At 44.2% G+C, this 16,694-nt stretch overlaps 1 protein-coding gene across 4 annotated transcripts in view; it reads right to left on the bottom strand.

The window, feature by feature from the left end:
• Positions 1-16,694, bottom strand: part of PLEKHA2 (pleckstrin homology domain containing A2) — a 69,869-nt gene that overhangs the window by 10,294 nt on the left and 42,881 nt on the right. For 3 of the 4 annotated variants that reach the window (XM_047092450.1, XM_047092448.1, XM_047092449.1), the window contains exons 4-10: positions 13,833-13,881; positions 12,308-12,405; positions 5,347-5,487; positions 4,631-4,777; positions 4,235-4,303; positions 3,785-3,855; positions 316-379 (exon numbers count right to left, since the gene is read on the bottom strand). In XM_047092450.1, coding sequence (XP_046948406.1) covers positions 316-379; positions 3,785-3,855; positions 4,235-4,303; positions 4,631-4,777; positions 5,347-5,487; positions 12,308-12,405; positions 13,833-13,881 — 639 coding nt within the window. The remainder of the gene's footprint in view (positions 1-315; positions 380-3,784; positions 3,856-4,234; positions 4,304-4,630; positions 4,778-5,346; positions 5,488-12,307; positions 12,406-13,832; positions 13,882-16,694) is intronic. The other variant, XM_047092451.1, reaches the window with a different exon arrangement.

Here is a 16,694-nt window from a genome sequence, read left to right as displayed (position 1 = left end):
TCCAAAGGAGAAGTGAAACCACTGGCTAGTTCTCCTTTTCTCTGCTTAGTTGGCGCCCAGCAGCTGAGAGCAGCTGGTACAAACTCACATTCCCCAGTTCAGAGGCTCAACCTGTTCTTATTATTTTATGGTTGGGAAGCTTCTGGCAAACATCCTGTTTAGAATAAAATGGGACTCAGACTGACTATCAGGGGCTAAATTTACCACCTAGAAACTTCAAACAAAATAAAAGAGAAAGCAGAGGAAAGGGCAAGACCTATCGCACACCATTCACAGAAAGAGAACACAAAAGTCTTCTCAGAGTGAGCCTTTTACCTGTATGTAGAAGGTCCTGGAGCTTGTTATGATTTCAAACAGGTTGTCCCTCATTAAGAGATCACTAGACAAAGAGAAAGCAAGTTACCAGGCATGCCTGCACACACACTGAGGACATGATTTATCCCAAGTAAAGGCTCCTGCGCCCTCTCCCATAGAAAGGGGGCTCCCAGGCCATTCTTCCTCCGGCCTCTGCCTCAAAAACCATGACGGGGTCTCCTCCAGCTTAACTTCCCACAGGTTCTCAGTAGGTCTCACCATCCCCATGGAAATCCCACACATACACACACCCCACCACCAGTTCTAACAAGATAATGCTCCTTTCCCTCTAAAACCTCCTGCCTAAGATCCATCACATCCCATACGACCTATAGTTGTGGGGGGAAGGGGCAGTTAGGGGCCAAGATGTATAAAGTTCTCTGTACAAAGCACTGCTTTAAATGCTTTTTTCAGGGTCAAGCAGATGAACATTTTATTGGTTTTATAAATATGTAAATGTAACTAATCAATTATTCATTTTACATATTTATTAATACATAAGATATTATTTATATATAAAGACATAGGGAGAGAGAATGGACCTGTAACATTTTATTAGTTTCAGGTACACAAGATAGTGATGCAGTATTTGTATATATTGTGAACGGATCACAAGAAGTCTAGTTGACATCAGTCACCACACATAGTTACAAGCTCTTTTTTTCTTGTGATGAGAACTTTTAAGGTCTACTCCCTCAGCAACTTACAAATATCCAATATAGCATTATTAATTATGGTTACCATACTGTACTTCACATTACTAGGACTTATTTATTTTATAAATGGAAGTTTGTGCCTTCTGATCCCCTTTACCCATTTTGCCCACCCCCCACCTCCCACCTCTGGCAACCACCAATCTGTTCTTTGAGTGTTTTTGAGTGTGTTATTTTATCCAATGTTTACAACAATCCAGTAAGGAACTTAAGACTTTCCCCACTTTGTGGATGAGGAAACCCAGCCTCAGAGAGGCTACGTGACTTGTCCATGGTGCCGAAGTTAGTAAACAGCAGAGCAAGAATTTGAACCCAGGTCTGACTTCAGAATCTATGCTTTTAAGTACTCCATTACCATTTGCCTCTCCTATGGGAACCAACTCTCACTTCCAAAGCCTTCCTCCCCACAAGCAGCAACCTCATCAGCTTCATTAAATTACTGCTCTGTGCCACCCTGTACTGAGTTGAGATGGGGAACCAATGAGATATGGAAGGAGAAACTAGACTCCTTTAAGATACTTCAAACTCGGTATGAGTTTGGGAAGAATCCTGACTTCTACAAGGAAAAAGGGGAGATGTAGGTGGTGCCCAGTGACAAACCCTAAATCGGCCAAAATTATTTGCAGTGTTGAGCGCCTGTTGTGTGTATTCAGGTGCTGTGGGCAATACATAAGGAGTGAAAGATCTAATTTCTTCGCAATAAAAGAACCAAAAAAAAAAAAAAGCAAAACTATACAATTAGATGTTAGACTGTGTGTTCTTACGCCAAGAGTGAGAATAATTCCAAAAAAGGACTGATTGCAGGCAGAGCTGGCTTCATGAATGAGGACTTGGAAGGACATGGCAGGCATTGAGCCAGTGACATGGGCACCCGGGCAAAGGAGGAGCAAGAGACTAAAGACCCACGTGGGAAGGGACAGCAAGACGGTGTCAGAAAGACCTGGGACCAAATCCTGACTCCACTTGGGGAAAAGATATTGTAGGAATATTTTAAATCTTTGTGGGCCTTTGTACCCCAACTGTAAAAAGGAGATGAGAAGACCCCCCTTACCAGGCTGGTGACCACAAAGATCAATGTATAAAGTACATAAGGCATCTGCTACCATGCATGTCATATAGCGGTCACTTGAAACATTTCACTGACCATTATTACTTTCTGAATGGAGATGGCTCTTCTTACTGACTAAACTGTTTTCATTTTTTAAATTACTCACACACATACAGTACACTCATGTCATCAACTCCTGAAGAGACGAAAGCAAAGCAAGGAGGAAACCCCACCCTTGTCACATCTACTTCCCAAGCTACACGTTGCCTTTCAATTCAATTCAGTTCAATTCAATTTAATTCAAGTTAACAAATGTTTGTTGACTACGCAGATGCCCTAAAGCTTCTTAACTGGGTTTGGGGAGGCCGCACAGTCTCATAGGCCTGGAACCCGAAGAGCCTTGGGGACTTCTTTCCCTAATGATCTGAAGCTCTCTTAATTCCTTCACTAAGGATTCAGTCTGACTGTGGCAGTGAGAGACTCAGGTGAAGTACAGAGCACTCTTAGGACTCAATGCCATCTGGGCTCGCTAAGCTGCCCAACAGGCCCAGGTGGCTGTCCACCTACCTGTTTGCACGGGCCCCCTGTGAAGTCAGGAATCATCTCTGAGGATGCAGTCATGCCCAGTCTTTCCTCCACCCACCATCAACCTCTGGAGCCACACTTCTGGAACATCCATCACCAGCCACTTTTATGGAATACAAACTGTCACTGGGAACTTCCCTAATCTCTACTCTGCAAATATCATTTGCAAGACTCAGTACAGCTCCAGTTCAGTCCCTGCTTCCTTGGGGTCATGTGGCCTTTTGTTGCCATGCAAGACCTTCCTATGCCTTCATGTGATAACAGTCTGCCTGCTGCTAAGAGCCTCCCTGATGATGTTGGTCTGTAATGCACAGTCCATGGGATGGAGAGACGCAAACAGTCTCTAAAGACTGGAGCTTAAGGGGCAAAAGGAGGACTTTTAGATGTCTAGATGCCCTTGGGTTTCTACAGTTTAGTTCTAAGGGCATCTGTATCTATACTGACTACAGGAGAGTGCCTTTGCCTGTGGGCCCCAGATCCCAAAGTCCTCCTATGCACCATGGCACTCTTCCTAGTGGGAAGAGGAACACATTAAAAATACTCGCTCTTCCTCTACAAGGGAGTCACACAGAGATGCTGTTAATCACCTTTGTGTTAAGGAGATATCCAGGACTTTGTCAAAAAAGGGGAAAAGGTGTAAGAAGTTCAGGGAAGAAGCATTGGAATAAGCAGTGATCTGACCAGCAGTGCTGATAAGTGAGACCTCAGGACATTGTCCCTGCTCTGAGCCCTAAGCCTCCCATGCAATGAGCATCTAATTCTAACACTTGAGAAGCATCCCAACACCACTCTCTTCTTTTTCCCACATTCTTTCTTTTTCTACATCAAAAATTATTATTTAGACTCAGCCTGAGTCTCTCAGTCTCTCAGGGGCTAGAGAAAGGCAGAGGGAAAAGATGAGATGAGCTTGCCCAGTTTGGTCTCTTAGCTGCATTAGTTTGGATGCAGTAAGTGAGATGTCAGGCCCTGTCATGCTCATGGGAGAAAATTCTTAAATAGAGCTTCTGAAGGGTAGTAAATGAAGATTTAGGCAGGCAAATGTGGATTCCTATCAGAAAAAAAAAAAGTAAGCAGAGATAATTACCCAGATTTGACCAGACACTCATGGGTCTTAAGAACATCCTTGAGAAATATAGTGCGCAGTGGTTCTCGGTCCTGGTGGAAAAAATTAGGTAAATGAGACTATCCACATAATGCCACAACCCAGCCCAGCTGATGAATGTATCTCTCTGATCAGAGGTACACTGCAAACAAGGCAAAGTCTCAAAATAACTATCAAGAGAGGAAAAAGTTCTAAGAAGATATTCTGTGGCTCTGACCACAGAGCAGCTCACTGCGTTGAGGGAGGGAGAAAGTGAAGGCCACGTTACTATTGACGTAAAGATGTACACATGGGATGGATGCTCATAAGACAGAGGCACCCCGCAGGCCTGTGTGTGTGCCCACATCTCTACTCATGCACACACATGTCAGTGTCACCTGTGTGCCTCTTGCTTCCATGGGCTGTCAGAAGGGCCCCAGAATGACTACAAACCTGTTCACACTTGAAGTAGCAGAGAGTAAAGTCATCAAGTGCAAAGAAGCGACGTTTCCAGCTCTTCCGCTGAAATAAAAAGCAAGAGCAGGACATTAAGAAGAGGTCCCAGCATTCCAGAGGGTGTTCCAGTTCTAAGCCTCTGGGTACCCAGCCCAATGGAAGCTGGGCTCCCACATTCAGTGGGAGAGACGGGGTCAGCAGAGGGAGAGACTTCTTCCTATTAGAGGCAGAGCCTCAGGCATGCAGGGGTGAGTATTTAGTCCCAAACCTTTCACCGGTTTGGGAAGTGGGCAGCTCCTCCTTGCAGCCAGCTGTCCCCTGTGCACTGCCCACAACCACTGCTCCCAGGAGGCACCAGGACTCACTCTGGCCCCAGCGCTGACTGACACTCACCACATTCCCTTGCTTCACGCAGTAGCCGCTCTTAATGAAGTGGGGCCCAGAGGGAACATGGCTGCCTGTCGTAGGGATGTAACTCTGAGACCTTCGAAGGATGGCGTGGGACCCGGGTTCACTCCCTTCCTGCCCATCCCCACCGTTCTACAAGGAAACAGTGTCAGGATTAGCACCTCCCCTTGCTCCTCACACGGCAAACCCCATGCCTCACCCAGCTCTCTCGGGGAAGCCTCTCTTGCCTCTTTACCCATGATAGCAATCAAAGAAGAAATAACAAGAAAGTAAACATTCATTTTGCTCCCATCAGGCACTGTACTGGGTCCTGTCAGAGAACAAGGCTTGCGAAGTTGGGCAGACCCAGGAAAAAGGTAAGGACAGAGAAGGCAAACCAGAAGAGGGGAGAAACACCCTATGGGAGGAGGGACAGCAGGCTTGTTTTGCCCCTGTGATTTACAAGTGCTAGTCTCCCATGTATGGTGCAGGACCATACCGGCCAAAATGCCTCAAGATATGGTGGCCCTGATTTCTGTACTGCTACTATTCACACCCACCCCTGTCCTGGGTTTTCTTGGCCACCCCATCTTCCCTGGTTCCCCCAACCACAACTACCTTTCCTCAGTGCAGCCCACCTCTATGTACATCACTGGCACACTATGGACACCCCCATACCCCTGCCCCCTCCCGCCCCCACCAAAAGCCCCAGGTCCCAGCACCTGGTTGATGGGCGTGTGTACCACCACCCCTCCAATGATCTCGGTCTTGTAGGCCACCTGCGGCTTCTTCTCTAGGGCTGGAGGAGCTGCTAGGCTTTTCAGAACCTCGGTAGTCAGGGGCAGGCTCCCAACTTTGGGCACCTGGCAAGAAAGACAGCTTAGGAAAAGTGGGGAGGCAAAAGAGGATTGGGGAAGAGGTAAGAAAAGCTAACGTACCAAATTGTAGTAAGGGCTCTTCCTCAGCCCTTCCATCGACACATTCCTGAATACGAGGAACTCTGCCAGCAGACCCCTATACGCACATGCACACGCACACACACAATTACCGAGCACCCACTGTGAGCCGGCCCTTCCCTGACTACAGACCAACCATAAGACAGCAAACAGACATACATGCCCCACCCTAATAACACGGACATTCCAACAACAGAGACTGACCAAAAAATGCACAGCCAAACAATAAGAATAATTATAAATTGTGGGGAGTGCCATAAAAAAAATAAACAGGAGCTGAGATACAGAGGTGCAGGGGAACTATTTGAAACGGAATGGTGAGCGGAGGTATCCAGAGGAAGAGAGATGCTGGAACAGTAACCCAGAGATGAACAGGAACCAGGAATGTAAGGAGGAGAAAGCATGCTAGGCAGGGGAACAGGTAACATACATGTGGGATACGGAATAGAATTAGGGGACCATGAGCTTTGGAGCCCAAGGACCCGGGCTACCTACTCCTGACCTGTCACTGACTAACTGAATGACCTTTGGCACTGAACCTCTCTCTAGGCCAAAACTGGCCCATGTAGAAAACAAAAAGGGAAATAATATTTATATCGTAGTCACTGTACTTATCAAATGATAGAGTATATATATATTTAAAATTTTCAAAAATAAAAAATATAAAAGTACAGTTGACCTTTGAACAACACAGGGGGTTAAGAGCACTGACTCCCACACAGTAAAAACTCCATGTATAACTTATAACTCTGAAAACTCAACTACTCATAGCCTACTGTTGACCGGAAGCCTTACTGATAACAGACATCATCAGTTAACACAGATTTTGTATGTTCTATGTATTATATACTGTATTCTTACAATAAAGCTAGACAAAATAAAATATTATTAAGAAAATCATAAGGAAAATACATTCACAGTTGTACTGCAAAAAAACCCTGCATATAAGTAGTTCAAACCTATGTTGTTCAGGGGTCAAGAATATTACAAAATATTTTAATTAACATTTCACAAATGGTACTCACATTTACAAACACAGCCCTTTTGAACAGTTATCTTTTTTTCTCTCTTGGAAGAATTAGGGCACCATGGACAATCACATAATCACAGAATTTTTATGGCTCTTTTGACACCACAGGCCACAGGCTGCAAACTGGTGGCCTGAAGGCAGATTCTGGCCAAACTATGTGTTGTTGGTCCTATGTAGTGTGTTTTTCAATCCACATTTCCAATGTGGAATATTTTAGCTAAAAATCCAGACTTCCAGCTAAGCAGCATTTCTCTCTTAAGATGAAGAACACTCTTCAGTTTGCCACTGTCCCTATCATGCTCCCCAACACTGAGGCTACAAGCCAGGTGCTGTTTATCCTCATTTATGTTGTTGTTTTTCTTCCTCCTTGCTCATTTCACTCATTTATACTGGAAATTCCAATAACATCTTTCATTTTGTAAGAAAATAAGAGAGGCCCAGGCCAGTCAAGTCAATCGCCCAAAGCCGTGGTCAATAACTGAACAGAGACTAGATCCTAACTCCCAACCAGGGCGCAATTTCCACAGCATCACAAAGCCCGTCTTTCACAAGTCTCACACCCTATGCGGATCTAGACACGAGTAAAGCTAACATCTTCCATTTCTATGGCCTTGGGAATCAGAAGGACCTAAGAATCCAGACTTTTTCAAGAGCTCACAGCTCAGGGCCCTTTGAGAACTCTGCCAAGGATGAGACCAAAGACTACTCCATTCCATGTCTATTCAAAGGGTTAAGACCACTGTGATTACGCTGGAGCTCCAGAAAGAAGGTGAGACCCCTGGCCTGGGCATTCCATTTACATAGACAAAGGTGACCTCCACCCATCAGCTCTCCAGATGGAGCCAGAAATCTACCTTCTCTCCCTTCCAGCTGTATGAACTGCAGTTCCCACCTCAGTGGGCCCCATTCAGGGCCACACAATGTGTCAAACTCTGCTGCATGGTCTCTACCTCAAGCAATGCCTATGAAGTAGGCATTATTTTCTCCATTTTATAGAAGAGATCAATGAAAGCTCATTCAAAGGAAGTAAATTTCCCCTAGGACTGCCTGACTCTCCATTGCTAAATGCCCCACTACCTACCTATGCCACCTTTTCTTCCCTGAGCTTTGCTATAATGTGATGGGACCCCTTTAGGGATGTTGACTATGGCTGGGATGTTTAGTGATATCATCATCATGGAACAACAGAAGCTCCCCTCAAGTGACCTAAATGAATTCTAGCAAAGAAGGAGGGATGTAGCCTTTTAGACTTCCCAGTGTCCAGCCAAGGACTCATAGAAGCTTAGCTGTTGTACTGCCTCTCAGAATCTTGTCATCATGGGCTGCATCTGACCATCTACACAGAGCCTTTCCAAAGCCTCCAGCTTGTGGAGGACAAACCCACAATAACTGCCCAGAGCTTGAAAACAAGGTTATTCTTTTGGTCGGTCCATATCCCCAGAGGCCTAATTAAAGGCGTGCCCTCCTCAATCTCCCTGTGGAGTATTCACTGATGGGGGATATCCTTATGAATCTCATTTGCAATGTGAAATGAAAATTACAGGGACATGGGGCACCTGGCTCAGTTGCTAGAGCATATGACTCTTGATCCAGGGGTTACAAATTCAAGCCCCATGGTGGGTGTAGAGGTTACTTAACAACAAGAAAAGAAAGAAAAGAAAGAAAGAAGGAAGGAAGGAAGGAGAGAAAGAAAGAAAGAAAGAAAGAAAGAAAGAAAGAAAGAAAAGAAAGAAGAAAAAGAGACAGAGAAAGAAAGAAAGAAAGAAAGAAAGAAAGAAAGAAAGAAAGAAAGAAAGAAAAAGAAAGAAAGAAAAAGAAAATTACAGGGGCTCATCTTACTTCCACCAGGCATGTCTAGACTGCAATGAGGAACAATCCAATGGGGGCAGGAGGCTGTGCTTTACTTTTACTGCTCAATTTTCAACAGTTTTGGGAAATGTAGTAAGTTGAATAATGTCCCCTTAAAACCATCCACCCACAAACTCAGAATATGACCTTATTTAGAAATAGCGTCTTTGCAAATATAGTTAAATTAAGATCAGGTCATAACCAGTTAGGGTGGGCCCAAAGTCCAATGACTGATGCCCCTTTTAGAAGAAGAGAGGACACACAGACACACAGGCCATAGTGATGGAGGCAGAGATGGGAGTAATGCAGCTATAAGCCAGAGCATACCATTTTCTTCAGTGATAAGGTGGCCTCAGCACAAAATGAACAGTTGATCTGTGGGCAGATAAACTCGATCTATCCTGGTTCCATAAACTTGGGCAAGTCACTTTAATCTCTATATATTTGTATCACCCCATTTATAATTGGGAATAATAACACTTAAGGTTTTTATATGAGGCTAAAATGAAGCCATGTATGTAAAAATGGTGTGTAATCTAACAAAGTTTACAACTGTTGCTCTTTTTAAATATTTTTAAAATTTTTAAAAATGTTTATTCATTTATTTTTTGAGAGAGAGCAGGAAAGAGTGTGTGTGTGTGAAAGGGGGAGGGACAGAGAGAGAGAGAGACACAGATCTGAAGAGGATCCAGGCTCTGAGTTGTCAGCACAGAGCCCAATGTGGGGCTCAAACCCACAAACCATGAGATCATGACATCATGACCTGAGCTGAAGTCAGACGTTTAACCAACTGAGCCACCCAAGTGCCCCTTTAAATATTTCTATTAACTCTTTTAGGTCTTGGAAGTCATAGGGTTCTGGGTGCTTAATCTTAGCTCTACCATTTACCCACCTCTAGATTTTGGGCAAGACTCTGATTTCCATCTTTCTCATCTAAAAAAGGGTAATAAAACCATTTATAAGAGTGATGTGAGAGGGGTGAATAATATGGCACGTGTGAGAGCTTGGCTCGATACATTATCTGTTCCCTCATTCATCTCTGTATCTGCCAAAGTGCCTGATGCTGCACTTTGTATATAAGGTGCCCTAAAATAAGTAGGCATGCCATCAATGTGATGCCCAGCCCACATCTTCCTTCATCCCAGCCTCCCTTAGGAAAGACACAAGATACAGGACGATATGGAAGTAGAAAAAGAAGTAAACCCTTCCAGGGCACAAACTGAATAGGAAATAGAGTATCCATCCTCTTCCTTCTATCCCACGGGACCTTTGGCAGGAGGAGTGAAAAGACATATGAATGGAGTAAAGGAAAGTAAGGGGGATCCTGGAGACTATGGAGACCTAGCAGAAGGCTCTGACATTCCAGCAAGCCTCTGGACTCCCAGCCTCTGGGCACCGCCATGCTCCTTCCCACTCCTGTGGCTTATGACTTCTGTTCCACAAGACCAGAAAAAAGGTGGGGGGACCTCACTACTGACAACAACTCTATGCTCAAGGCACAAAAGAAAGGCCCCACCTCCTATCAGGCTTTGTAGCCCAGTTTATGAGGCAGGAACAGAGAAGGAAAGCCATGAGGGAATGCTGAAAGAGAATAAAGTATTAGACACTGAAAGAAGCTCCAAAAGTGTGTCAAACACAGAAGGGTGAAGACCGCATCATGAACGAAGGAAACCTGTACTAAGATCCGCACTCTAGAGTCATGCGCACAAGCATGTCGGTTAGCACACAAATGTGAGATAGCTGCACTCTCCCTCCCTCCCTTCCGTTCTCTTTTCACAGGTGAACCAAAGTTTATAAAAATAACAAGCTACTAAGCCAGACCACCTCAATGACTGAATTGTACTCTGCTTGAGACTGCCATCGTAAGTGCTGGATAGGTGTACAGATTTCTCCTATTAATTTACTCACAGAAACCCTGAGGTATTTGGGAGAATAATCTGCCCCAGTACATAATGGTTACTATTAGAAGTGACTAGAATGTAAACTAGTCTGACCATATGATAAGAAAATGAACCATCCAGGGGCACCTGGATGGCTCAGTTGGTTGAGCATCTGACTCTTGATTTCGGCTGAGGTCATGACCCTAGAGCCATGGGATTGAGCCCCTCATCAGGCTACGCAATGAGGATGGAGGCTGCTTAAGATTCTCTCTCTCCCTCAACCCCTATCCCCATCTGTGTGCTCTCAAAAAATTTTAAAAAAAGAAAAAAAAAAAAGAAATCAATCTTCCAATTACAAAGCGGACAGAAGACATGAACAGACATTTCTCCAAAGACATCCAGATGGCCAACAGACACATAAAAGGATGTTCGTCATCACTTATCATCAGGGAAATGCAAATCAAAACTGCAATGAGATATCACCTCACACTGTCAGAATGGCGAAAATCAACAACGCAAAAAACAAGAGGTGTTGGTGAGGATGTGGAGAAAAAGTAGCACTTGTACACTGTTGGTGGGAATGCAAACTGGTGCAGCCACTGTGGAAAACAATATGGAGGTTCCTCAGGAAGTTAAAAATAGAACTACCTTCTGATCCAGCAATTGCACTGCTGGGTATTTACCCAAAGAATACAAGAACACTAAGTCACAGGGATACATGCGCCCCTATGTTTATAACAGCATTATCCACAATGCCAAGACATGGAAACAGCCCAAGGATCCATCAACTGATGAATGGATAAAGTGGTATATATACATACACACACACACACACACACACACACACACACACACACACGAATATTACTTGGCCATAAAAAAGAATGAAGTCTTGCCATTTGCAAGGACATGGATAGAGCTAGAGAATATAAGGCTAAGCAAGATAAGTCAGAGAAAGACAAATGTCATATGATTTCACTCACATATGGAATTTAAGAAAACAAACAAGCAAAAGAAAAATAAAAGAGACAGAGAGAGACAAATCAAGAAACAGACTCTTAACTATAGAGAACAAACTGATGGTTACCAGAGGGGAGGAGGATGGGGGGATGGGTGAAATAGGTGATGGGAATTAAGGAGTGCACTTGTGATGAGCACCGGGTGACGTATGAAAGTGCTGAATCACTATATTGTACAACTGAAACTAAAATAACACTGTATGTTAACTAACTGGAATTAAAATAACTTAAAACAAAAATAACTAAAACAAGAATATCAATCTTCTCAGCATACAAACCACAGTTTACATGCCACAAGCCTGCCTATTATTGATGAAATGTCTAGTGGTTTTTTGGCCCCCAAAACATTAAGTTTTCCCTCTCCTCTTTCCTACCCTTCTTTCTTTTTCTGTATTTCTAAGGAAGAAGAAAGGAGTTCACCAGTCAAAGAGGATGAGACTACTCACAGAGCAGTCAGTGAACTAGCTCAGTGATGCTTTTCAAATGGAAGGCTTCTTCAGGACAGGTTGGTGGATGGCCCGGACTGACCCCCAGGTCACCTCTTAAAGGAAGAAGAGTATCCCCCCCCCCCGTGCCAGTAAAAAGTTCTGACTTCCCTCTTCATATGCTTTCCTTTTACTCTGCTTCTCATAGTCAGCAATCCATCTTCCAATCCCACCACACTCTGAATCAGCACACCAGAATTACCCATAACACGACAGAGCGGGAGCCCTCCCAGGAAGCGCAAAGGGGACGCTCCATAAACTTCCCCTTGAACTTGATTCAAACTCAAACTCTCAGTTCAACTTGTGGTTAGTCAGCCAAGGTGTAAGAAGAGGTAGGGGGCACTGGGTCTGAACCGGCTCCTGGGAAAGCCCCTGCCATCATCTGAGCTTTTCCCCACCCAAAATGGGCCACGTGCTGAGAAGAGGCACGGACTCCCTCCAGAAAGGAGAAGGAATCATACATACGGTGATTTTGCTGGCTTGGTTCAAGGCTTCAACCCAGTCCTTCAGATCTTTCTGGTCATTAGCTTGAAGGAAATACCTCTGAGAGAGGGCATTGATGACTGCAATAGTCATGGGGAAGAAAAGAGGAAAGACCCAGGTGAGAACACATGCAAGACAAAAAGACTCCACAAAACTAAGGTGCCGAAGTAGCAAGGTGGAGGATTCTACGAAGCAGATGAAGACATTTGTCATGACGCAAAGTCAGCTGCATGAATATCAGGGAAGCAGCAGGCTGTAAGTGCTCTCTCTTTAAAAGTGTGAATTAGTCCATCACTTGTCGTTAATGTTCTAATAACCCCCTTAATAACATACTGTTGTACAGCGATCAGGCTTCTAGTCCACCACCACCAAGATACACGCTTGAACTGCTTTTTAGAGGTGCTCAGATTTACAGTCATGGTGATACATATATAATTTTGGACCCAGTGCTCCTTGTTTTTACTGGCACAACTGGCCTGGGTTAGGAGCCTTGTCTGTGGTCGGAAAATGGAACAAAGCTTGCCTGAGATCAAATCTGTGACCCTGACCTTATTTTCCACCTGTTCTTTCCTCTGAGCACTCCATGAGGTCAATAATTTACTTTTGGGTTCATTATTTATCTCTTTTAGATCTGCTGACCACAAAATCTGAGACAGTAATTTCTGAGCTTAGCAACGATATTTGAAAGAAATGGGACAATGAGAGCACCAAAGAAGCCTGAACCAGCCTGCAGTTGGGAGAGATGACAGCTCAAGTCACTATTTTATTCTTCTAGCATAAATAAGCCAGAACTATAAGAAGTAAGCATCATGCGGTACACATTGAATCCATTAGTTCATTCAGTCCCTCAACAAATATTATTGAACAGCCATTATATGCCAGGAACCACTGTATGTGGTGAGGAGACAGCAGTGACAGAGCAAAGGGATATCCCTGCTTCATGGAGCTTGCAAAACCACCCTAGAGAAAAACAGAAGCTACTTGTTAGTATCTGCTTGTAGAACTTTGTACAGTACTGAGAACACAGTAGGAGCCAAATAAATATTGATGATTTAATTAATGACTAGAGGCAGCCACCGAGCAATGCCCTCTCTGCTTCCTGTGTCACTCCCAACTCTTCACTCATCTGGCAACACTGAGACACTCGACAGGATACTCTTTTCCATTGTTCCTCCAGCTCCCCCCCAAGCCTCCACCTTTCCTGAGCACACCACTACAGAGTTGGAGATGAGGGTTCCCAGAAACTACCAGTAGATACCTGTACCCTGCCCTGTGGAGTCAGGAAAACGGAAACGTCGCTGCTCCCTGCACCTCTGTCTTATGCTATTAACGGTGTTCACAGGGAGACCAAAGACAGCAGTATCATTGACACCTAGCAACATCGCTGTGACCGAAGTCACTCATATACACAGGACATAAGTCACATGTGATCACAGGACCGTCTCCACACAAAAAGGAAGTTGCTGTAGGAGTGTTCGGAGAACCCATCCTCCAGTTCAGTACTTACCGAAGCAAAACGGAGTTTTTGGTTTCTGCTTTGGTGTAGCTACGCTCACCTAAATCAAATAAAAAAACAAAAGAAACAAGAATATATTTCTAACATTGTTGTAAAAGAAAACAGTGTTTTCTTTTCAAATTTTTTTATTGTGAAACTTCTCACACAAAAAAGAAGAGCATATAAAACATACATAAACATTCTGAAGAATAATAATTAAATGGAAACCCTATACTCAACGATCCAGATTAAGAAATAGGCCACTATCAATCCTCTTTCTTGGAAGCCTTTTGTATGCCTCTCCCTGATAGAATCCCACCCCCACCCCTCAGAAATAAGCACTATCTTGATGTCTATATTAATCTTTATCTTTGTAAAAATGCTTTTAGAAACCACTGAGTCCTGACAAAATTCTCTTTGGACCACACAACCTGTACTTGCCCCGTTCACACTACAAGATTCCACTCCTCTCACAACCACCGACCCCCTCCCTAAACAGTTCTCCAAATTAAAGATGGTATTGCTACACACACATAGATTCCAATTAAAGCACACAGAAAGGTCAGGCAGTGTGCATTTGGACATGCTGATCAGTGTCCTTTATATCTACCCTAACTGTTGAACCACAAAAAATAAGAGGGGCCCATGGAATCAGAACATACTTATGTATTTAAAAGAAGACAACAGAAGAAAGTAGAAATGTTTATAGCTCCTGTGCTTTCATATTGTTTTATCAATCCTACCCCTTTCATGTACACTCCTGACTACATGCAGAGGTAAACCCATGTCACTCTGGTTCAAACCCACTGAACCAATAAAGGAAAACAAATCATATTCCATCATATGCCCACAAACATTAGGTGACTACTCTTGGTGTAGGTTGAATAGGAACTGTACCTGGGATTTCTAAGGAGGCACCTGCCCCCCGCCCTCAAACCCTAGGTTAGGAACTATTTCCACATTGTCATCATGCCCCTGTGGACACATTCTCTCAGTCCCCTTTCCAAGCAAGGGCCTTCTCCTACTTGTATGAGACCTGAAAAAAAATACCTTGCCCTCCAACAAACAAAATGAATATAGCATACTCAACATTAATACATCAATCATTAAATGTCTATGTAACATTATATAAACCTCCTCGACATTATATAAACCTCTTTGACAAGTGTTTGCAAGATGTCACATTAAGTCAACTTCGTTCATGTTTCATTTAAACAGTCAAAGAAATTTCATTACATTCGAAAATAATTAGTAGCTTTGATTTTCTTAGTTCGCAAGAAGCCTCCTGGATGGGCAAGATGACTGCTAAAAAATTACAGCCAATCACAAATTAGAGTTACTCAGCTGAATCATTCCAAATATCAGGTGACTGAAATCCTTGACTGAAATCCTTTCGAATATTTTACAGCCAATTATATTTAATGAGGGAGATGGTTATACTCTGATACGTTCACCATCATGTGAGGTGGAGGCCTTAGGCCTAACGGAAGTCTTTAAACAGTCCTAAAACACAAAGATTTAGGCAAAGATGAACACATATATCCTAAGTTCAGTCACAGACCACCCAAATTCAGGCATGTCTTCGCCATTCCCAGAAACCACTCAGCAGAGCTCCACAACATCATAGTTCTTTGCCCCTGTGCTGCCTGGTGTTCCTGGGTTTGAGATCCTGAATTCCATCTGAACCACAGTATGTGCCTTTATCCTGCTTGTGTCTGATGTTCTGATCTGTCAGTGTCTCACTTTCTTGCTCTATCCCTCGGCATCCATGTTCCCCCTGCAGGTCCTTACGCCCAAGGTCCATGCCCAAGGTGCATGCCCTACCCTCCACTCCTGTGTAGCTCTGACCATCACAGAACTAACTGCCTGGCCCTCAGAACCCACCCGTCTCACGGCTTCCTTGTACTTGAAGCTTTCGGATGGCTTTGTAAAGCTGGGCACTTTGAGACCTTCTGGGGCTTATTTGGAGATGCACCTCTTTCTCCCAGAAACTGACTTTTATCACTGACCAGAGAAAGCACCACTGGCAGAGACTTTTCACCAGGTTGGGTGACAGACAGTCGACTCCGACCACAACTTATCAGCAGCCTATACTGAGAGACTACTACCAATATGCTTATTACAGCAACTGAAACCAAGAGATCATCTGGTTTTTCATTTGTTTTTATATGTTTATCCAGTTTTCAGTCAGGGGACGTGCGTGATTACATGCATGCATGTCTATAATTTGCCCCATGCCTAACCACGGAAGGAATATCTGGCAAGGCTGCTAGTTCTTTGCTGAATCAGTTCTAGTTCTGCCCTGATAGGCTATTTAGCGAGGGTCACACCCTCAAAATTTCTGATCAGCTTCCCAATTAGCAAAGCCAGACTGCAATTACAAGTCCCCTTCTTACAATCACAGAATGGCAGAAGAGGAAAAGAAATCATGTCTCTAGCTGTGCTGTGTCCTTCGGGGAGAAGGGCCAAGGTACAGGCTTCATTTACTATGGAAAGTTAGCTCTGGCCTCCCCGACATGTTGGGGACTGTGGCAGCAGAATCCCCGCCCCCATGGGACTATAAGTATAAGCCCTCTGCTCTCCACCCCACCTCATGTTGGTGATCAGACCAGCCTGTGCAGCCTCTTTCAGAGGTAGTGAAGGAACAGAGGATCCTGAAAAAGTATGGTGGACAGCTTAACTATAGTGGGTGTGGCCAAGTGCTACCATCTGCCTGCCCTGAGGCGGCCACAGTTAAGTAGCTGCATGGCGGTGATTGACTGGTGGGTCCTGAATTATGCAAGCAATGAAAGGAGGTCAGGATGTGAGGCGGGGTATGGGCTCGGGTCACCCACAGAGTGACGCAGATAAGGCCACTCTACATCGCAACAGACT

Source organism: Lynx rufus, unplaced genomic scaffold, assembly GCF_022079265.1.
Source record: "Lynx rufus isolate CCGP_SWC_20201006 ecotype Redwood Valley unplaced genomic scaffold, mLynRuf1.p SCAF_3, whole genome shotgun sequence".
NCBI lineage: Eukaryota > Metazoa > Chordata > Mammalia > Carnivora > Felidae > Lynx > Lynx rufus.
Note: the sequence above shows the minus strand (reverse complement) of the source record. Positions and strands in the feature narration are given on the sequence as shown.